General features: G+C 41.6%; 1 protein-coding gene across 1 annotated transcript; it reads left to right on the forward strand.

Annotated features, from left to right (window-relative positions):
* The first annotated feature begins 838 nt into the window (after positions 1-838).
* MYCFIDRAFT_211951 (uncharacterized protein) lies at positions 839-2,524 on the forward strand. Its single transcript, XM_007930942.1, is given in 3 exon segments — positions 839-863; positions 977-1,065; positions 1,084-2,524. The coding sequence occupies 2 exon segments, from the start codon at positions 1,056-1,058 to the stop codon at positions 2,019-2,021; spliced, it is 948 nt and encodes a 315-aa protein (XP_007929133.1). The 5' UTR covers positions 839-863; positions 977-1,055; the 3' UTR covers positions 2,022-2,524.
* The last annotated feature ends 21,525 nt before the right edge of the window (positions 2,525-24,049 follow it).

Genomic DNA, 24,049 nt, shown 5'->3' on the forward strand with positions numbered 1-24,049 from the left:
ATAGGCTATCCTTTAATATAGGATATAGACTACTTGTCTTGCCGTAGCTCTACAACCCTTGTAGTTAACTCGGTATTCAGTATTACCCTATATCGCCGTCGCGAGTCTGTTAATTTGGCCCTTTATAAGCTAATAGAGCCTACGGATATTCTCCTTATATTCTTCTTCTAACGACTAGTTTACCGCGTAAGCAGATACCCTAAACGACTCTCGGTTGTCTAGTTGCCTTACTCTACGCTATATCTAGTTAACTAGGTCCTTATATAGGCTCTAGTTAAGTATCAAATTCGCCGCGGAAGTAATAAGATATTGCTACTACCGTAGGAGCCGCTATTGCGTTAAAAACAGTACCTCTAAGTCGTCGTCTATATCTTCGAGCAATAGCAAGAGCCTAGCGGCTATAATAGACGTATTGACCTTAAGAAACGCGTAGTTAATACATACGATAATAGACACTATACTACTAAGAAGATAACTATTTTAAACTTCTATATATTGCTATTTTAGTAGACGGCCGAGGGTGGCTTTATTGCCTTCGAGGCGAGCCTCGATTAGGACTGGTTGCTAACCATAATAGCCCTCACGATCCTGCAAACCCTCCTTCGAAACCGGTGGATTGTGCTAATAAGCGCCGAAGCAAAGCTCTTTGCCGCGAATCACAACCCTACCACCCCTACGCTACCCAAACCTCTGCATACCACCCGTGCACGCCCTGCCCTCCGATTGGACCGTCGGAGCGCTCTCACTGGCCTCAAAGCATACACCTACAAACCCGCACACTGTACGCGCCCACTCCAAGAATAGCTGCACAGCGCTTCTGCAACAGCGCTGTGCTGTGCTGCTGAAGCGCCGCCGGCCGTCAGGTAAGCATCAGAGCCTAATTGCTTTAATCACAACACACCTGCTCTGCTCCTGGTCCTCTCCTCCCGCCGCCGCCGCCGCCGCCCTTCACCCGTGCCGCTGACACACCTCGCAGGCCTGGAGTGTCGTCGTTCCCGATTCATTCATTTGATTCTTCGGTCCCTACCAACCCTCGCAAACGACGACACCCAACCATGGCCACTGCCACTGCCACTGCCACTGCCACTGCCACTGCCACTGCCACTGCCACCTCCTCCGCCACGATGGCAGCCGCGGGATATGACAGCAAAAGAGCCAGCACCAGCACTGCTTCATCCTTGCCCACCCCCGGATCTGGAACATTTCCTTCGGAATTGCTCAGTCCCACGACAGCATCTTCAGCCTTCATCAGAAAAGATGAAGCCCTCCGAACTCCCATCACTCCTCCTTCTGCCTACTTGGACTTTTTGAAGACCTTCTCCCCTGCCGTTCAGAGTCCTGCTTCCGCAACCAGCACTCGCTTTAGCTTCACCGACAGAACCTTTGACCCATCCTTCGACAAGCTGACCGAACTTCCACCCCCCAAATCTTCCATGACTCCTCCAACATCGCAGCCATCCATCTCGAGGAACAACTCGTCCGACTCCAACGGAACGCAGCAAAGTGCCGCCACAGCGAGCAGTGCACCTGCCGACACCGCCACCAGACCGGACTCGCCACGCATCATCATTCCACCTTCACCATTTGTGAGGCCAGCACCGAGGTCTGCACGGACGCCACGACGCCTGAACATTCCACAGTCACCTTTCACTCCAGCACTCGGATCAGCTCTCTCCCTCCAGTCGCAACCCTCGCCCTACGCCTCCACCCCTCTCAGTGCAGCGCCATGGAGTGCTTCCTTCTCGCCACGAGAGTACACCCCGGATATCAATGGTCCGCCGGGCAGTAAAGTGCATGTACGTCATGTCGTCACTCGTACCGTCACCTACTGCCGAACATCCCTCGATCCACCACCCAAGGGCAAGAGGAGAAAGATCGAAGCAGACGATGACGTGACATCGTCTGAGGCCTCTTCCGAAGAACCTCCGATCAAACAAGAACCCATCGGAAGGATCGATGAGCTCTCAGAGGAATCAGCAGCTGAAGAGTCCGTTGCTTCTGCCTCTGCTTCCGAGACATGACAGGAGAGTCTTGTGCATGGTCATCACAACCATGATCTTCGACATTGACACACGCAAGTTGTCAACATTTCTGACAGCATTTGCGTTCAATTTCATGAGACCTGAAATAATCTCGACAGCCCCGAGCCAAACAGTGGCTGACTGGGACGTCGAATGAATGGCACCTTGCTTGCTTTCCTTTCTGATGACTTAACGATGGATACCACTTTGAAAGCCTTCGAAAGCCTGGCGCAGGAGAGGCGTACAAACAGTTGGAAATGATTGTTGTCGTTTTGTCACATATGTGCGTAAAGGCTCTCTATGGGAAGACGAGCATGGACAGAGGCACAACGTGGCGCTGGCTTTTCTTCTTCTTCTTCTTCTTCTTCTCACTCATCATCGTTCGAGAAGAGCCGTATTGCTTCGCTAGACGCATTAGAGATACCGAAGCTCATAGAAGACGAGCTGAACTTGAGACGAATCTAAGTGAATATGAAGACAATTGCATACTTTCACACTGATTCACTTGTCCAAGCTCTTCCCATTAATGACATATCAAACCCCCGTGAAGCTGTTCTAACAATGCGTCGGTTTGTGTCTTAAGAGTGCGTCTACTTCGGCGCCGGTAGACAGGTAGATAGGTAGCCTTCTGTATAATATCTCTACCGCTTTATCTACCGCTAATATCTACCGCCTTAGCTACTTTACTTTTCGGTGCATATCGTCGGTAGATTGTAATTAATTACTATAGCGTCGTCCGAGCGTAGTATACTATTATTAGAAGGTATATACGTAAACCAAATAGCGAAAACGCGTTTTTAAAACGCGTTTTAAGTAGCTTCTATATCTATATATAGTCTATTTTAACTATCTCTTCTATACTATTGTCTTCTAAGCTCTTAAAAAGTATAATAGATCTAAGGATATAGGTCGGCGTAATAGTATATATAGTAATAGCGAGCTAGTACGCGGCTCTCGCGCTTTTACTAAAGCGGAAATAGTATAGGAAGTAGTATCGACTAGCTAGTATTATAAGGACGTTAACGTAGCTAAAGAAGGCCTAATATAAGGCAATTCGAGTACTATATAGTCCGGAGTAGGAGTATTATAATAAAACTAATTTAAAGTAGCTAGTATTAAAGTGTTAGGGCTAAAGAGGCTATACGTAATTAGCATATAACTAGACCGAGTAAAGCTAGGGTCTTAGTGCCTTAGGTAGGGCTTAGCGCTTAGCGTTAGGCTAACTAGCCTACCTTCCCCCTTCTCCTCCTAGATCTCTATCGAATACTATACTAACCTACTACTACCCTATCTACCTACTAATATAACCCTTCTTATATAGTATTCGATCTACCCTTTAAAGGCAGCAGCTAGATAGTCCTTATTTTAAGCTTTTAGCGGTATAGCTACGAAAACTATCGATTTAACTATATTACGCCTAAAGAACGGGACCTATACGTACTATTCTACCTAAAACAACTGTACTAATTATTAAGCAAGGCCTTCTATACGGCCTATTATACTAAGTTAATTATACTAGGCCGACATCCGCTAATCCCGCTATATCCGCACTATAAGGGGCTACGATATATTATTAGTATTACCCCTTATTATAATAGCCGGCTTATTACGAAATAATAATAACAACCGCGGCGCCGCTAGCAGCGCTAGCAATAACAATACTAGTAGCATAGTGCCTACCGAAGCGCCTACTAAAGAGCCTACTAGCGGGCCTACTAAAGAACCTATAGTTCTAGATAATAATCTAGAATTGCCTATTAACGACATTCTTAACAATATTATTAATTGACGATATAGCTAACTAGCCTTTAGCCCCTAGCTAATAGCGAGACTTTAAGAAGCTACTTAGAATAGGCTTACTACCTTACGTTAAGAATAATAGCTAAAGGATAACCTCCTCGAAATTATTCCGCCTATAGGAAGCCCTAGCTACTAATACTAAGCTAATAGTAGGGCCTTCCTTACTACCTGTTTTAGTCTAAAAGAAGGATACTAAACTTAAGGACTATACCGTATTTAATAGCTCTAGTCGAAAACAATATAACGACTATATATAAGAAGGGTATATTAGCAGGTAGATAGGGTAGTAGTAGGTACGAGTAGTATTCGATAAGGAGCTAGAAGGAGAGGGAGGAAGGCAGGCAAGTTAGCCTACTGCTAAGCGCTAAGCCCTGCCTAAGGCATTGAGACCCTAGCTTTACTCGAGCCCGGTTATATGCCAATTACGTATAACCTCTTTAGTCCTAATATACGCTTCCCTTCTAAAGGCCGCGCCCTCGTAGCCGGTCTTTGTTCTAGTCTCAACCTCTATTGCTGCTAACTTAGTAGGTCTAATAAGCCGCTTAGTCCGCGCTAAATTGAACGCACAACTACCGATTATGTAACTATATCAAACCTTACCTCTAAACAACACAATGTACAACTCCAACTGCGCTATCTCTATATACAATAAACTATAAAGTGATATATATCTATAGGAATTGAGGGCTATCGACTAATTATAATACGAGCGCGTCTTCCCTGCTATAATAGGTAGACGTACGAGGTATTGTAGCCCTGCCTCCGTTCTAAGTAATGTCGTACCGAGTTCTTTACGTCTACTCTTAAAAGACCTAGCAATATCCGCTTCCGAGGGTTTGTCCGTTCCGAGGGTTGTTCTTATTATTACGAGGGCTATTATTTACTATCGTAGTTTCACTAGCCCTAATTAGTTAGGTTTGGCAGCCTTTAAGTGTCAACTAATTATATCTTTTCAAAAAACTCAGTTCTTCTAGTTTCTATAGGTAAAGGCTATTATAAGTGCAGTAGTAGAGGTTCGCCTCGCTTAAAGGGTTAGATAGATCGAGGAGTAACCTATTGTCCGCAAGATCGACCCCGGCTAGCTTAGCTCTATAGTTTTTGCCCTTAGTTAGTCTATTAGTCGCTTAATCTTTTAGGCGGCTTAAAGTTTTAACTTAGCCTTAAAGTTTTAATTAAACCTTTAATAGGCTCAAAGCTTTAATTAAGTTTTAATTAAAGATGCTTTAGGCTTGTAGTATAGGTAAGGTTGCGTCCGTAGGCGCAGTAACAATAGTAAGTAATGTTAATAATAGCGGCGCTAGTCGTCTTAGCGCTAACTTTACTTCGCTTTTAATCTTCTTCTTTAAACAACAATATACTCCGTAACACCGTTACTAATATAGCCGCGCCGGCCGCGCCGTCCTTTAGTACAAGCGCGACGCCGTCGTTACCGTTATTATTACTAATTACGCGCACGCGCGCACGCATCCTCGTCGATTATCTAGGCCTCGAGGCCTCGATAGAATAAAGGGACAAGAGGTAGAGTCCTTGAAAGAGTAGCGACTAATTAACGCGTCGTAGCGCGCTTATTAACACTCGGTACGCGTTCACTATAGTAGTGTAGTCTTATTGTCCTAGTTTGCCGGCCTCTAATTAGTTAGCTAATAATACCCCGGGGGTAGTATTATTCCTAGGCGATATTATAGGCCCTTAGCCTTCTTCTTATTCTTTACGCTAGTCTAATACTTATCTAACAACTTAGTTATATCTTTAAAAGAGGCTTTAGCTTCCTACGAGTCCTATTTAGGTGAATAGCCTTACTATCTTAATAGGTACTCCTTCTTGCCTTTCCTAGTCCGGTACTATAGGATACGTTCTATAGACTATAGCTCTTTACTATCCGCTAGTATGTCTTCGTGTTTAGTAGGGGCTTCATCCCCTTCGCGTAGGTAGTACGGCTTAAGGAGGGATACATAGAAGGTGTTATAGATAGTGTAATAAGGTAGAAGCTATAACTAGTAGGCCTAGGTGCCCCTAGGTTCTCGGATACGGAAAGGGCTAATATACCTTAGTACGAGTTTAGGCCTTGTTTTGCTATTAGGCGAGGGGTGTTTGCGGATACGGAGGTTCTTCGTACTAAGTATAACTAGGTCGCCTTGCTTGAAGGTTATTAGAAGGTAGTGTTTGTTATAGTAGGCCTTCTAGTAGGCCTAGGCCTTTGCTAGTTTGTTAGCTATCTTAGCGTGATTTCTCGCATCTTTCGACATAGCCGCTAGTGTCTTAGGTGTTAGTACTTAACGCGCTTCCCTTTCCTTGCGCTCGGCCTCGAGCGAGGTAAATAGATCTTATAGTAAGGCGGCGTTCTAGCCTATTATAGCTATGTATAGTGAAACCTTAGTAGATAAGTATATACTATTATTGTACACGAATTCTATAGGCTGTAAGAGATTGACCTAATCCTTAGGGTTCTCGTTAATGTAATTGCGTAGGTACTGCTATAGGGTAGCATTCTATCTCTCTGTTTAACCGTTAGTTTGTAGATAGAAGGCTGTTAATAGCCGATGCTTTAGTCTTAGCTATAGGCATATTTCGCTCTAATAGTGCGATGTGAATGTCGAGCCCCGGTTAGAGACTATCCCCTTAGGGGTTCCCTAATAGGTATAGAAGATGTTAGTCTATAGCGCCTCTGCTATATTAATAGCAGTCCAATCCTTACGCGCCGGGATATATCGAGCGCTCTTAGTAAACCGGTCTACGACAACTAGGATAGCATTATATACGTCCTTGCTGCCCCTACGCTTAGCAGGCGGAAGGCCTGTAATAAAATCTATTGTAAGCTTAGCGAATAGCTTCTTTAGAATAGGGAGTAAAGACAACTCGCTAAATAGTAAGTGTTTCGGTGCTTTAACTCGTTAATATACGGTATACGTGTTTACGTAGTCCTTTATATCCCGCTTACTATTTAGCTAGTAGTATATACGCGATAGTAGCTCGTACGACCTCTCTATACTATAGTAACCGGCAAGCTTACTATTATAGTGTCGCTTAAGAAGCTCTTATCGGATCGAATGTTTAGCGGGGACATAGTATCTGCCCTTGAACTTTAAATAACCTTTGTTATCGATCGACTAGTTACTCTTACTAGATCGAGTCGTTCGCCTACTTACAAGCTTGTCGATACGTTTAGTAGCAAAGGCGTCCCTCTGCTAAGTACGTAACAGCTTATCTATAAACGATTAACTATCCCTATTTACAAGGTTATTTAACAGCTCCCTCGCTATTAAACGAGGTACGCATTGTATGCATCTAATAGCACTAGCAGCCGGATTAACTATAGTAGTGCTATCGCTGTTACTATATATTACGATATCGACTAGGGAGTTATTATAACTTCTCCTGTCTATATCCTTAGCCCTTGCCTTAATACGCACTATTAATATAGTAAGAGTATTAACATGCTTTAAGCCGTCGCGGAGTCCAGTAAGCCGCTTATCCTACGCTTGCTTATTAACAATACGGGCTATAGCAATCTTGTACTGCAGGGTTGGAAACAAAGAATTGATATATTAGGTCTCGCTATCGTAATTAGGTCGCCTCGATAGGCTATCGGTAGGGTTACTTACGCCTAGCTAGTATAATATATTAAAATCGAACCCGGCGAGGTAGACGGCCTATCTAGCCTGTCGACCTATAACCCTAGTAACCTTCGTAATTCTACGGAGGTTGTTATAGTCCGTATAGACCTAAATAGTGTACTATACACTATCGAGATAGTGTCTCTAGTGCTTAAAGGCCTCGACAATAGCTAGGAGCTCTTGCTCGTAGGTCTCGTAGCGACGCTTAGCGTTAATTATCTTCCTCGAGAAGAAGGCAATCGGGTACTAGTAATTGTTATTAGCCTGTTGTAACATAATAGCTAATATAGCAAACTGTGAAGCGTTAGTCTTAATACGGATCTGTTTGCTTAGTACGAAATAGTATAACAAGGGGACTTTAGTAAAGCGTTGCTTTAGACTGTTAAAAGCGGCTTGTGCTCTGTTAGTCTATTTAAACTCTCTAGAAGGGTTAGCCTTGGTTTTAGTAAGCTTAGTTAGTAGCATTATATGCCTCGAATAACCCTTAATAAACCGACGGTAGAAGTTAGTAAAACCTAGGAATGATTGAAGCTCCTTAATAGACGTAGGAATAGGCTATTTAGTAATTGTTTTAATCCGGTTAGGGTTAGCCTTAATACCCTTAGTCGATACGAGGAAGCTAAGGAAGGACACCTCCTTAGTAGCAAAGGTGCATTTAGAAGGCTTGCAATATAGGCTATAGGCCCGTAGGCGGTCGAGCACCTTACGCACTATAGCCTAGTGCTCTACAATATTAGGTAAATAGGTATAGACTAGGATGTTATCTAGGTAAACTATATAGAGATAGTCTAATAGACCCGAAAGGGCCCGATTGATATAGGACTAGAATATTGCAGGGGCATTAGCTAGCCTAAATAGTATAACTAAGTACTCGAAATGGCTATAGCGAGTACGGAAGGCTGTTTTCTATTCGTCGCCCTTACGAATACAGATACGATAGTACGCATCCTTGATGTCTAGTATAGTGTAGTAGTAAGCGCTAGAAAGGCGATCGAGGGTCTTATTAATAAGCGGAAGTAGACAGCGGTCTTTAATAGTAACAGTATTAAGTCTACGGTAATTAACGTATAACCGTAGGCTACTATCCTTCTTTGGAATAAACAGGATTAGTGCACTAGCAGGGCTATTACTATACCGAATGCGACCGTTAGCTAGGTTTTCCTCTAGGTACTTACGCAATATAGCGAGCTCTCGTTTACTAAGGTTGTAGAGGGGACTAAAAGGAACCTCTTTGCCCTCTATAATGTTAATCTTATAGTCTGTCTCTTTGAATATAGGCAATGTCGATGCTAAGTAGTGTTTAAATACATTAATATAGGTCTCTCGGATAGGCTCTAGTATGCGAGCAAGCTAATTAGGATTATTAGGGGGCACAGGTTCATCGTTATTACTACCGAGCAGGTCGGCAGTCGGATTAGCTAAGGCAGGTATTAGGTTGCTAATAAACAGGACCCTAATATCGTTAGGGCACTCGCTAACATTAATGTGTTTAATGTCCTCTTTCCTAGCGATTCTAAATTGCTACTTCTAGGTGCCTAAGTCTATAGCTACAGCGTAGTACTTAAGAACAGGGTTGCCGATAACAATATCGGATAGGAGGCTGTCTATGTCTACCGCGTAGGTAGTGAAGTTTAGCAGGCGCTCGTTGCCGAGGTTATCTCTTAGGGCTATATAGATATAGTAGGCTCTATAGGTTAAGTGCCGAGCGTTATTAAACCAAGCAAGGGTTAGCAGGTTAGTCCTAGGCAGTTGTCGAAGGTCTAATTGCTTAGCTAGGCGATAGCTAATAAGGGCACTAACTGAATTTCCTAGGTCTAGCGTAACCTTAGTTCTATAATTGTTGCTATACGAGTCCGATACGAGACAGGTGCGTATAATAGCTAGCACAATGTCGATAGTCTTACGCCGTATAAGGCTAACAGTTAGTGCGGCGCTTATTCTTTTTTCGACTAATAAGAAGGTTAGCCTATAGGGGTAGCGTTAGCTACTAAAAGGTGCTTTCGGTGCTTAGCGGTAGCACGGTCGATTCGGGCCTAGTCCTTAGGTTTGTCGCATTAGCCTAGTAGATAGCTAGTGCTATTACAATTGAAGCACTTCAATCCGGTTAGTAGGTTGCCGTAGCTGTTGTTGCTATTGTTAGCCGAGCGGTTAGTATTATAGGGATACGAGCCCCTTCTACGGCCCCTATCGCGGCCTCCTCTATATAGCCGGCGGCTACGGCCTCTTCTACGGTTATTGTTACTGTTCCTATTATTAGTATTATTATTATAGTAGGAACCTTGGTTTCCTCCGCGGCTACTACGATTGCCGCGGTTAGTACTAGCTAGCCGGATCCTCGATTCTAGTCGTTATTAGAGCTAGACAGCTCGTTCGGCTGTTTCTACTTCGACTATAAATTGAATGCGTATTAGGTTAGCTTGTTCGAATACACGGCGACGGTCCAATTCGAGGATAAGTTCCTATCTAAGTTTTAGGCGTATTTCCGAGATCTATATAGAATTAGTCTTAGCCGGAAGGTTATCCTCGAGGGTCTTTAAATAGGCCTCGAATAAACGAGCCGATTAATTAGTCTTTTGTTTAGCTCGAAGATACAGGTCCTAAGCATATTGTTGCCTTAGTATAGGGTTTCTAAGGGTGTCTAGCATAATGGTTTTGTAGGTTTGCTACTAAACAGCAGTCTAATTATCGAGGGAATCAAAATAGTTATCCTAGGTGCGTTTTAGGTCGCTATTAATGTACTGTATAGTATAGACGACTAGTAAATAGTTATTTAGTAGAGCCCTTAGTGCGTTTCGTTAGTTAAGCTTACAGTTACGGATGTAGTCGTTATATTGCTTTCGACTAGAGCCGTTAAATACGGTGCAGTCCTTAAGTTTAGCATCCTTCTTCTAAACTAGGACTAATAATAAGGAAGGCCCTACTATCGGCTTAGTATTAGTTGTTAGGGCCTCCTAAAGGCGGCGAATTTCGAGGAGGTTATCCTTTAGCTATTGTTCTTAACGTAGAGCAGCGAGCCTGTTTTAGGTAGCTTCTTAAAGTCTCGCTACTAGCTAGGGGCTAAAGGCTAGTTAGCTATATCGTCGATTGACAATATTGTTAAGAATATCGTTAATAGGCAACTCTAGGTCGTTACCTGGAATTATAGGTTCTTCGGCAGGCCTAGTAGTAGGCTCTTTAGTAGGTACTTTAGCAGGTACCTTAGTAGGCACTTTAGTAGGTACTATGCTACTAGCGTTGTCGTTGCTAGCGCTGCTAGCGGCAGCACGGTTATTGTTGCTTCGTAATAAGCCGGCCATTGTAATAGGGGGTAACACTAATAATGTATTATAGGCCCCTAAGATGCGGATATAGCGGAATTAGTAGATATCGGCTTAGTACGATTAACTTAGTATAATAGGCCGTATAGAAGGCCTTGCTTAATGATTAGTACGGTTGTTCTTAGTAGAATAGTATATGTAGGTCCCGTTCTTCGGGCGCAATATAGTTAGATTAGTCTTGTTCGTAGCTATACCGCTAAAAGCTTGAAATAAGGACTATCTAGCTACTGCCCTTAAAGGGTAGATCGAATACTGTATAAGAAGGGTATATTAGCAGGTAGATAGGGTAGTAGTAGGTACGAGTAGTATTCGAATAAGGAGCTAGAAGGAGAGGGAGGAAGGCAGGCAAGTTGGCCTACTGCTAAGCGCTAAGCCCTGCCTAAGGCATTAAGACCCTAGCTTTACTCGAGCCCGGTTACATGCTAATTACGTGTAACCTCTTTAGTCCTAACACTATATCCGTAACTACGAGCTTAATTAGCGAAACGTACTAAGGGCCTTTCTAGACGACTATTCGTTAGTCGTCTATGCTATATAGTACATTAATAGAGATCTAAAGCGCACCTAGGATAACTATTTTAACTCCCTTAATAATTAGACCGCTATTTAGTAGTAGGACTATAAGACTATTATACTAAACACCCTTAGCAACCCTATATTGCGATAGCAATATATATAGGACTAATACCTACGTACTAAACAAAAGGCCGACTAATCCTCTCGATCCTTCGAGGCCTATTTAAGGACCCTTAAGGACGACTTGCTAGCTAAGACCGACCCTATCTAGATCTCCGAAATACGCCCTAAAGTAAGATAGGAACTAGTCCTTAAATTAGACCGCCGCTATGTATTTAAACAGGCTAATCTAATACGTATTTAATTTATAGTCGAAGTAGAAATAGCTAAACGAGCTATTTAGCTCTAGTAACGACTAGAGTCGAGGATCCGGCTAGCTAGTACTAACTGTAGCAACCGTAGCCGTAGGGGAAACTAAGGTTCCTACTAGAATACTAATACTAATAATAGAAGTAGCAACAATAATAACCGTAGAAGAGGCCGTAGCCGACGGCTATATAGAGGAGGCCGCGATAGGGGCTATAGAAGGGGCTCGTATCCTTATAACGCTAACCGCTTAACTAATAATAGTAGTAGCTATAGCAACCTCCCGACTAGATTAAAGTGCTTTAACTGTAATAGCACTAGCTATCTACTAGGCTAATGCGACAAACCTAGGGATTAGGCCCGAATCGACTATACTACCGCTAAGTACCGAAAGCACCTTTTAGCCGCTAATGCTGCCCCTATCGGTCCTTCCTATTAGTCGAAAAAAGAATAAGCGCCGTACTAACTGTTAGCCTTATATAGCGTAAAACTATCGATATTGTACTAGCTATTATATATACCTACCTTATATAAGATACCTAGGGCATTAATTATAAAACTAAGGTTACGCTAGATCTAGGAAATTTAGTTAGTGCCCTTATTAGCTATCGCCTAGCTAAGTAATTAGACCTTAGATAATTAAATAGGGCTAACCTACTAACCCTTACTTAGTTTAATAACGCTCGGCACTTAACCTATAGAGCCTACTATATTCCTAGAGTTCTAAAAGACGACCTCGGCAATAAGCGTTTGTTAGACTTTACTACCTATATAGTAGATATAGACAGCCTTCTATCCGATATTATTATTAGCAACCCTGTCCTTAAGCACTACGCTATAGCTATAGACTTAGGCCTCTAATAGTAGCGATTTAGAATCGCTAGGAAGGAGGATATTAAGTATATCGACGTTAGCGAGTGCCCTAACGATATTAGGGTCCTATTTATCGGCAACCTAATACCTGCCGTAGCTAACCTAATAGTCGACCTATTAGGTAATAACGATAAGCCTATGCCCCCTAATAGCATAGACCCTAATTAGCTTGCTCGTATACTATAGCCTATTCGAGAGACCTATATTAATGTATTTAAACACTACCTAGTATCGACATTGCCTATATTTAAAGAGACGGACTATAAGATCGATATTATATAGGGCAAGGAGGTTCCTTTTAGGCCCCTCTATAACCTTAGTAAACGAGAGCTTACTATATTACGTAAGTACCTAGATAAGAACCTAGCTAATAGTCGAATTTAGTATAGTAACAGCCCTACTAGTATACCTATCCTATTCGTACTAAAGAAGGATAGTAGCCTACGCCTATATATCGATTATTGTAGGCTTAATGCTATTACTATTAAGGACCGCTATCTACTTCCGCTTATTAATAAGACCCTCGATCGCCTTTCTAGCGCCTATTTCTATACTACGTTAGACATTAAGGATACGTACTATCGTATCTGTATTCGTAAGGGCGATAAATAGAAGACAGCCTTCTATACTCGTTATAGCTATTTTAAGTACCTAGTTATGCTATTTAGGCTAGCTAATGCCCCTATAATATTTTAGTCTTATATTAATCGAGCCCTATCCGGCCTATTAGACTATCTCTATATAGTTTACCTAGATAACATCCTAGTTTATATATACTTACCTAACATTGCGGAATACTAGACTATTGTTAGGGCTAAAGAGGCTATACGTAATTGGTATGTAACTAGGCTAAGTAAAGCCAGGGTCTTAGTGCCTTAGGCAGGGCTTAGCGCTTAGCAATAGGCTAACTTGCCTACCTTCCTCCCTCTCCTCCTAGCTCCTTATCGAATACTACCTGTACCTACTACTACCCTATCTACCTGCTAATATAACCCTTCTTATATAGTATTCGATCCACCCTTTAAGGGCAGCAGCTAGATAGTTCTTATTTCAAGCTTTTAGCGGTATAGCTACGAACAAGACTAATCTATCTATATTGCGCCCGAAGAACGGGACCTATACGTACTATTCTATCGAAACAACCGTACTAATCATCAAGTAAGGCCTTCTACACGGCCTATTACACTAAGTTAAGTATACTAGACCGATATCTACTAATTTCGCTATATCTGTATCTTAGGGGCTAATAATATATTATTAGTACTACCCCTTATTATAATAGCCGGCTTATTACGAAATAACAATCGCGGCGCCGCTAGCAGCGCTAGCAACGACAATGCTAGTAGCACAGTGCCTGCTAAAGCGCCTACTAAAGTGCCTACTAGAGCACCTGCTAAAGTGCCTCCTACTAAAGAGCCTGCTAGAGAGCCTGCTAAAGAAGAACCTATAATTCTAGGTGACGACCTAGAGTTGCCTATTAACGATATTCTTAACAATATTGTTAATCGACGATATAGCTAACTAGCCTTTAGCCCTCAACTATTAGGGAGACTTTAAGAAGCTATTTAAAACAGGCTTACTGCCCTACGTTAAGAACAATAGCTAAAGGATAATCTCCTCGAGCTCCGTCGCCTTTAGGAAGCCCCGATAACTAAACTAATAGCGGGACCTTCTTTACTACCTATCTAAAAGAAGGACGCTAAACTTAAGGACTGCACTATGTTTAATAGCTCTAGTCGAAAGCAGTACAACGACTACATTCGTAACTGCGAACTTAACTAGCGCAATGTACTAAGAGCGCTACTAGACGACTATTCCTTAGTCGTACACGCTATGCAGTATATTAATAGCGACCTAAAGCGTATATAGGATAACTATTTCGACTCCCTCGACGACTAGACCGCTATTTAGTAGCAGACCTACAAAACTATTATACTAGATACCCTTAGAAACCCTATACTAAGGCAACAACATGCTTAGGACCTATATCTTCGAGCTAAACAGAAGACTAATCAATCGGCTCACTTATTTGAGGCCTATTTAAAAACCCTTAAAAACGACCTTCCGCCTAAGACTAATTCTATATAGATCTTAGAGATACGCCTAAAGCTTAGATAGGAGCTTATTCTCGAATTGGACCGCCGCCGTGTGTTTGAACAGGCCAACCTAACACGTATTTAATTTATAGTCGAGGTAGAAACAGCTAAACGAGCTGTCTAGCTTCAATAACGACTAGAATCGAGGATCCGGCTAGCTAGTACTAACCGCGGCAATCGTAGTAGCCGCGGAGGAAACCAAGGTTCCTACTAAGACAACAATGCTAATAGTAGGAATAGTAACAACGACCGTAGAAGGGGCCGTAGCCGACGGCTATATAGAGGAGGCCGTAATAGGGGCCGTAGAAGGGGCTCGTATCCCTATAGTACTAATCGCTTAACTAACAATAGTAGCAATAGCGGCTATAGCAACCCCCTAACTAGATTGAAGTGCTTCAATTGTAATAGCACTAGCTATCTACTAGGCTAATGCGATAAACTAAGGGATTAGACCCGAATTAATCGTACTTCCGCTAAATACCGAAAGCACCTCTTAGCGGCTAACGCTACCCCTATAGGCTAACCTTCGAAAAAAGAGTAAGCGCCGCACTAACTGTTAGCCTCGTGCGGCGTAAAACTATCGACATTGTGCTAGCTATTACACGTACCTGTCTTATATAGGACACATATAGAGATAGCTATAAGACTAAGGTTATACTAGATCTAGGAAATTCAGTTAGTGCCTTTATCAGCTATCGCCTAGTTAAGCAATTAGACCTTCGACAATTGCCTAGAACTGATATACCAACCCTTGCTTAGTTTAATAACGCTCGGCACTTGACCTATAGGGCCTACTATATTCCTCTAGTTCTAAAGGACGACCTCGGAAATAAACGCCTACTAGACTTTACTGCCTACGCGGTAGATACAGATAACCTGCATAGGGGAGCTACTATTATTATTAGTAACCCTGTTCTTAAGCACTATGCTGTAGTTATAGACCTAGGCCTTTAATAGTAGCGATTTAGAATCGCTAGGAGAGAGGACATTAAACATATCGATATTAGCGAGTATCCTAATAATATTAGGGTCCTGTTTATTAGCAACCTAATACCTGCCTTAGCTAATCCGATAGCTAATCTTCTCGGTAGAGATAACGATAAACCGGTACCCCCTAATAGTATAGACCCTAATTAGCTCTCTCGTATACTAGTGCCTATTCGAGAAACCTATATTAATGTATTTAAACACTACTTAGCATCGACATTGCCTATGTTTAAAGAGACGGACTATAAGATTGACATTATAGAGGGTAAAGAGGTTCCTTTTAGCCCCCTCTACAACCTTAGTAAGCGAGAGCTTGCTATATTGCGTAAGTACCTAGAGGAAAACCTAGCTAATAGCCGCATTCGGTATAGTAACAGCCCTGCTAGTGCACTAATCCTGTTTGTTCTAAAGAAGGATAGTAGCCTACGGTTATGCGTTAATTACCGTAGACTTAATGCTATTACTATTAAAGACCGCTGTCTACTCCCTCTTATTAATAAGATCCTCGATCGCCTTTCTAGGGCCTACTTCTACACTATACTAGACATTAAGGATGCGTACTATCGTATCTGTATTCGCAAGGGCGACGAATAGAAAACGGCCTTCCGTACTCGCTATAGCTATTTCGAGTACTTAGTTATGCTATTCGGCTTAGCTAGTGCCCCTACAATATTCTAGTCCTATATTAATCGGGCCCTTTCGGGCCTATTAGACTATCTCTATATAGTTTACCTAGATAACATCCTAGTTTATACACACTTACCTAATATTGTAGAATACTAGGCCGTAGTACGTAAGGTCCTCGACCGCCTACGAGCCTATAGACTATATTGCAAACCTTCTAAATGCACCTTTGCTACTAAGGAGGTGTTATTCCTTAGCTTCCTCGTATTAACCGAGGGTGTTAAGGCTAATCCTAATCGGATTAAAACAATTACTAAATAGCCTATTCCTACGTCTATTAAGGAGCTTTAATCGTTCCTCGGCTTCGCTAATTTCTGCCGCCGCTTTATTAAGGGCTATTTACGGCATATAATGCCTCTAACTAAGCTTACTAAAACCAAGGCTAATCCGTCTAGAGAATTCAAATAGACTAACAAGACACAAGCCGCTTTTGACGGTCTAAAGAAGCGATTTACTGAAGTCCCCTTACTATACTATTTTGTGCTAAGTAAGCAGATCCGTATTGAGACTAACGCTTTACAGTTCGCTATATCGGCTATTATGTTACAGCAATCAGATAAGGACTATTACTAGCACCTAATTGCCTTCTTTTTACGAAAGATAATCGATATAGAGCGTCGCTACGAGACCTACGAGTAAGAGCTCCTAGCTATTATCGAGGCCTTTAAGTATTAGAGGTACTATCTCGATAGTGCATAGTACACTATTTAGGTCTATATAGACTATAACAACCTCCGTAGCATTACCAAGGTTACTAGGGTTATAGGTCGATAGGCTAGATAGGCCGTCTACCTCGCCGGGTTTGATTTTAATATATTATATCGGCTAGGCGTAAGCAACCCTGCTAATAGCCTATCGAGGCGACCTAATTACGATAGCGAGACCTAACATATCAATTCTTTGTTTCTAACCCTATAGTATAAGATTGCTATAGCCCGTATTGTTAATAAGTAAGCGTAGGATAAGCGGACTTCCGGACCCCGCGGCGGCAACAAATACTATAGCGGAGTTGTCGTTCTTCTAGTGTACGTTAAGAAGGACGTAGATCGCTCGAGCTATAATAACTCGATTAAAGATATTGCTATCTATAGCGACAGTACTATAGAAGAGGTTGTAGTAGTAGTTCCGGCTGCTAGTGCTATTAGATACATATAATGCGTACCTCGTTCGATAGTACGGGTGCTATTAAATGACCTTACAAATAGGGATAGTTAATCGTTTATAGATAAGCTGTTGCGTGCTTAGCAGAGGGACGCCTTTGCTATTAACCGTATTAATAGGCTTGTAAGTAGGCGAACGACTCGATCTAGTAAGAGTAATTAGTCGATCGACGATAAAGGTTACTTAAAGTTTAAGGGCAGATACTATATCTCCGCTAAACAATCGATTAGATAAGAGCTTTTAAAGAGGCACTATAATAGTAAGCTCGCTAGTTACTATAGTATAGAGAGGTCGTACGAGCTACTATCGCGTATATACTACTAGCTAAATAGTAAGCGGCATATAAAGGAGTATATATAGACCTATGCAGTATACTAGCGAGTTAAAGCACCGAAGCACTTGCCGTTCGGCGAGTTGTCTTCGCTCCCGGTTCTAAAGAAGCTATTTGCTAAGCTAATAATAGACTTTATTATAGGCCTTCCTCCTACTAAGCGTAGGGGTAGTAAGGATATATATAATGCTATCCTTGTTATAGTAGATCGATTTACTAAAGGCGCTCGATATATCCCGGCGCGCAAGGATTGGACTACTATTAATATAGTAGAGGCGCTATAGACTAACATCTTCTGCACCTATTAGGGAACCCCTAAGGGGATCGTGTCCGATCGTAGATCGATACTAATATCTTACTATTAGAGCGAGATTTGCTTACAGCTGAGACTGAAGCATCGGCTATTAACAACCTTCTATTTATAGACTAACGGTTAAACAGAGAGGCAGAATGCTACCCTATAGCAGTACCTGCGTAGCTACATTAATAAGAACCCCGAGGATTGGGTTAACCTCCTATAGCCTATAGAATTCGTATACAACAACAGCGTACACTTATCTACTAAAGTTTCACTATATATAGCTATAATAGGCCAAAACGCTGCCCTACTACAAGATCTATTTACCTCGCTCGAGGCCGAGCGTAAGGAAAGGGAAGCGCGTTAAGTACTAGAAACACTAGCGGCAATAGAACGTGTCTAAAAGATGCGAGAAATCTATGCTAAGATAGCTAAGAAGCTAATAAGGGCTTAAGAGTACTAAAAGACCTACTACGATAAGCGCTATACACTAATAACCTTTAAACAAGGCGACATAGTTATGCTAAGCACTAAGAACCTCCGTATCCGCAAACACCTATTACCTAATAGCAAAACAAGGCCCAAGCTCGCACTAAGATACATTAGCCTATTCCGCATTCGAGAAGTTAAGGGCTCCTCCGCATAGGCCTATTAGTTGTAGCTTCTACCTTATTACACTATCTATAACACCTTCTACGTATCCCTCCTTAAACTATACTACTAGCGTAAAGGCGATGAAGCGCCTACTAAGTTAGAAGAAGTCTTAGCTAATAGTGAAGAGCTATAGTCTATAGAACGTATCCTAAAGCACCGGACTAGGCAAGGTAAGAAGGAGTACCTACTAAGATAGTAGGGCTATTTACTAGAATAGGACTTATAGGAAGCTAAAGACTCCTTTAAGGACATAACCGAGTTGTTAGATAAGTATTGGACTAGCGTGAAGAACAAGAAGAAGGCTAAGGGCCTATAATGTTACTAGAAAGGCCTAGGAACAATGCTACCCCCGGGGTGCTATTAAGCTAACTAATTAGAGATAAGCAATTATTAGTAAAGGATAACAAGACTACACTACGATAACGAACGCGTAACGAGTACTAACGAGCGCACTATAACTGTTAACTAATCGCCTACTCTTTTAAGGAATCTACCTCTTTACTAGCGTACCCTATAAGACCCTCCTTTTAGCGCCCCTCTTGTTTCTACGTCCTGTCGAGGCCTAAGGCCTAGGCGGTCGATAGAGGCGGCGCGCGCGCGCGTAGGCGAATAGTGTTAGTAATAATAATAGTAACGATAGCGTTACGCTTATACTAAAGGGCGACACGGCCGGCGCGGCTATATTAGTAACGGTATTACGGAGTGTATTGTTAGTCGAGGAAGGAAATCGAAAGCAAGGTAAAGTTAGCGCTAAGACGACTAGCGCCGCTATTATTAACATTACTTACTATTATTACTGCGCCTATAGACACAACCTTACCTATACTACGAGCCTAAGGCACCTTTAATCAAAACTTTAATTAAAACTTTGAGGCTAAGTTAAAACTTTAAGCCGCCTAAAAGATTGAGCGACTAATAGACTAACTAAGGGCAAAACTATAGAGCTAAGCTAGCCGGAGTCGATCTTGCGGACAATAGGTTACTCCTCGATCTTTCTAACCCTTTAAGCGAGGCGAACCTCAACTACTACACTTATAATAGCCTTTACCTATAGAAACTAGACGAGCTGTGTTTTTTCTAAAAAGTAATAATAGCCCTCGTAATAATAAGAACAAACCCTCAGAAGCGGACAACCCTCGGAAGCGGACATTGCTAGGTCTTTTAAGAGTAGACGCAAAGAACTCGATACGACATTACTTAGAACGGAGGCAGTGCTATAATACCTCGTACGTCTACCTATTATAGTAGGGAAGACGCGCTCGTATTATAATTAGTCGAAGGCCTTTAGTTCTTATAGATACATATTACTTTATAGTTTATTATATATAGAGATAGCGTAGTTAGAGTTGTATATTGTGTTGTTTAGAGTTAAGGTTTGACATAGTTATATAATTAGGTAGTTAAGTGTTTAATTTAGCGCGGGCTAAGCAGCTTATTAGACTTGCTAAGTTAGCGGCAATAGAGGTCGTAGACTATAGACAGGCTACGAGGGCGCGGCCTTTAGAAGGGAAGCGTATATTAGGGCTAAAGAGGCTATACGTAATTGGCATGTGACTAGGCTAAGTGAAGCTAGGGTCTTAGTGCCTTAGGCAGGGCTTAGCGCTTAGTAATAGGCCAACTTGCCTGCCTTCCTCCCTCTCCTCCTAGCTCCTTATCGAATACTACCTATACCTACTACTACCCTATCTACCTGCTAACATAACCCTTCTTACAACTATAGTCCCTAAGGTATTCGACCGCCTATAGGCCTATAGCTTGTACTACAAGCCTTCTAAATATACCTTCGCTATAAAGGAGGTAGCCTTCCTTAGCTTCCTTGTATTAACTAAGGGTGTTAAGGCTAATCCTAATCGGATTAAGACTATTACTAAGTAGCTAACCCCTACTAGTATTAAGGAGCTTTAATTATTCCTAGGTTTTGCTAACTTCTACCGTCGATTTATCGAAGGTTATTTACGGTACGTAATGCTACTAACTAAGCTTACCAAAACTAAGGCTAACCTATCTAGAGAGTTCAAATAGACTAACAAAGCATAAGCCGCTTTTAACAGTTTAAAGCAACGCTTTACTAAAGTCCCCTTATTATACTATTTCGTACTAAGTAGGCAGATCCGTATTAAGACTAACGCTTTACAGTTCGCTATATTAGCTATTATGTTATAATAGGCTAATAACAATTACTAGCACCTAATTGCTATCTTTTTACGAAAGATAATTAATATAGAACGTCGATACGAGACCTACGAGTAAGAGCTCTTAGCAATCGTTAAAGCCTTTAAGCACTAGCGCTACTATCTCGATAGTATATAGCACGCTATTTAGGTCTATACGGACTATAACAACCTCCGTAGAATTACGAAGGTTACTAGGGTTATAGGTCGATAGGCTAGATAGGCCGTCTACCTCGCTAGGTTCGATTTTATTATTCTATATTAGCTAGGCGTAAGTAACCCTACTAATAGTCTATCGAGGCGGCCTAATTACGATAGCGAGACTTACTAATCTATTAATTTATTGTTTCTAACCCTATAGTATAAGATTGCTATAGCCCGTATTATTAATAAGTAAGCGTAGGATAAGCGGCTTACTCGACTCCGCGACGGCTTAAAGTATATTAATGCTCTCGCTATATTAATAGTACGTATTAAGGCAAGGGCTAACGATACTAATAGGTAGAGCTATAATAACTCCCTAGTCGACATCGCTATATATAGTAATAGCGATAAAGGTACTACTATAGTTAATCCGGCTGCTAGTACTACTAGATATATATAGTATATACTATATAAGATAGCGAGGGTACTATTAAGCGAACTTGCGGACGGAGATAGCTAAGCCTTTATAAACGAGCTATTACGCGCTTAGCAAAGGGACGCTTTTGCTACGGTCTGTATAAATTAGCTTACTAGTAGTCGCAAAACTAGATCTAGTAAGAATTAGTTAATTAATACTAGTGGCTATTTACGCTATAAGGGCAGATTGTATATCCCTACCGAACATTTAATCCGATAAGAACTTCTTAAGCGACACTATAATAGTAAGCTTGCCGGTTACTATAGTATAGAGAGGTCGTACGAGCTACTATCGCGTATATACTACTAGCTATATAGTAAGCGGGATATAAATAACTATGTAAATACGTATACCGTATATTAACAAGTTAAAGCACTAAGGCACCTGCTATTCGGCGAGTTGTCTTTACTTCCTATTCTAAAGAAGCCTTTTGCAGAGCTAATAATAGACTTTATTATAGGCCTTCCGCCTACTAAGCGTAGGGGTAGTAAGGACATCTTCGATACTATCCTTATTATCGTAGATCGATTTACTAAGGGGGCTCGCTATATCCCTACCCGGAAGGATTAGACTACTATTAATATAGCTAAAGCACTTGTAAGAAGGGTTATATTAGCAGGTAGATAGGGTAGTAGTAGGTACAAGTAGTATTCGATAAGAAGCTAGGAGGAGAGGGAGGAAGGTAGGCAAGTTAGCCTATTGCTAAGCGCTAAGCCCTGCCTAAGGCATTAAGACCCTAGCTTCACTCGAGCCCGGTTATTTACCAATTACGTATAACCTCTTTAGTCCTAATATACGCTTCCCTTCTAAAGGCCGCGCCCTCGTAGCCTATCTATATTCCAATCTCGACCTCTATTACTACTAACTTAGCAGGTCTAATAAGCTGCTTAGTCCGCGCTAAATTAAACACTTAACTACCTAATTATGTAACTATATCAAACCTTACCTCTAATATAATATAATGTTTAACTCTAACTGCGCTACCCCTATATATAACAACCTATAAAGTAATATATATCTATAGGAATTAAGGACTATCGACTAATTATAATACGGGTACGTCTTCCCTACTATAATAGGTAGACGTACGAGGTATTGTAGCACTGCCTCCGCTCTAAGTAATATCGTTCCGAGTTCTTTACGTCTACTCTAAAAGACCTAGAAATGTCCGCTTCCGAGGGTTTGTTCTTATTGTTACGAGGACTATTATTTACTATCGTAGTTTTACTAGCCCTAATTAGTTAGGTTTAGTAGCCTTTAATTGTTAATTACTCTTATTTTTTCAAAAACGCAGTTCGTCTAGTTTCTATAGGTAAAGGCTATTATAAGTATAATAGTTAAGGTTCGCCTCGCTTAAAGGGTTAGAAAGATCGAGGAGTAACCTATTATTCGCAAGATCGACTCCGGCTAGCTTAGCTCTATATTTTTGCCCTTAGTTAGTCCCTTAGTTAGTCTATTAGTCGCTTAATCTTTTAACTTAGTTAGCGTAGTATAGGTAAGGTTGTTTTGCGGATATAGTAGCGATAACAAGTAAGATTAGTAATAGCAGTAAGCAGGTAATGTTAATAATAGCGGCGCTAGTCGTCTTGGCGCTAACTTTACCTTGCTCCTAATTTCTTCTTTAACTAATAACACACTCCGCAATACCGTTACTAATATAGCCGCGCCGGCCGCGCCGTCCTTTAGCACAAGCGCGACGCCGTTATTATTGTTATTATTACTATTTACGCGTACGCGCGCCGCCCTCGATAGAATAAAGGAATAAAGGGGGGACTTAAATACCTAGAGAATAGCCTTATAGGGCGCATTAGTAAAGAGGTAGAATCCTTAAAAGAGCAGGCGATTAGTTAACAGTTACAGCGCGCTTATTAATACTCGGTGCGCGTTTACTATAGTAGTATAGTCTTATTGTTCTTTATTACTAACAATTGCTTGCTTCTAATTAGTTAGCTAATAGCACCCCGGGGTAGCATTAGTCCTAGGCCCTAATAGTGCTATTATAGGCCCTTAGCCTTCTTCTTGTTCTTTATACTAGTCTAATACTCGTCTAACAACTTAGTTATATCTTAAAAGAGGCTTTAGCTTCCTACGAATCCTACTTAGGTAAATAGCCTTACTACCTTAATAGGTATTCCTTCTTGCCCTACCTAGTTTAGTACTTTAGGATACGTTCTATAGACTATAGCTCTTCGCCGTCTGCTAGTACCTCTTTATGTTTAGTAGGGGCTTCTTTAGGGCCTCCGCGGTAGTAGTATAGTTTAAGGAGGGAGATATAGAAGGTATCGTAGATAGTGTAGTATAGTAGGAGCTATAACTAATAGGCCTATACGGAAGAGCCCTTAACTTCTCGAATACGGAATAGGCTAATATATCTTAGTGCGAGCTTAGGCCTTGTTTTACCGTTAGGTAATAGGTGTTTACGGATGCGGAGGTTCTTAGTACTTAGTATAACTAGGTCGCCTTATTTGAAGGTTATTAGCGTATAGTGTTTGTTATAATAGGCCTTCTAATAGGCCTAGGCCTTTGCTAGTTTGTTAG

This window comes from Pseudocercospora fijiensis (genome assembly GCF_000340215.1).
Source record: "Pseudocercospora fijiensis CIRAD86 unplaced genomic scaffold MYCFIscaffold_7, whole genome shotgun sequence".
Lineage (NCBI taxonomy): Eukaryota > Fungi > Ascomycota > Dothideomycetes > Mycosphaerellales > Mycosphaerellaceae > Pseudocercospora > Pseudocercospora fijiensis.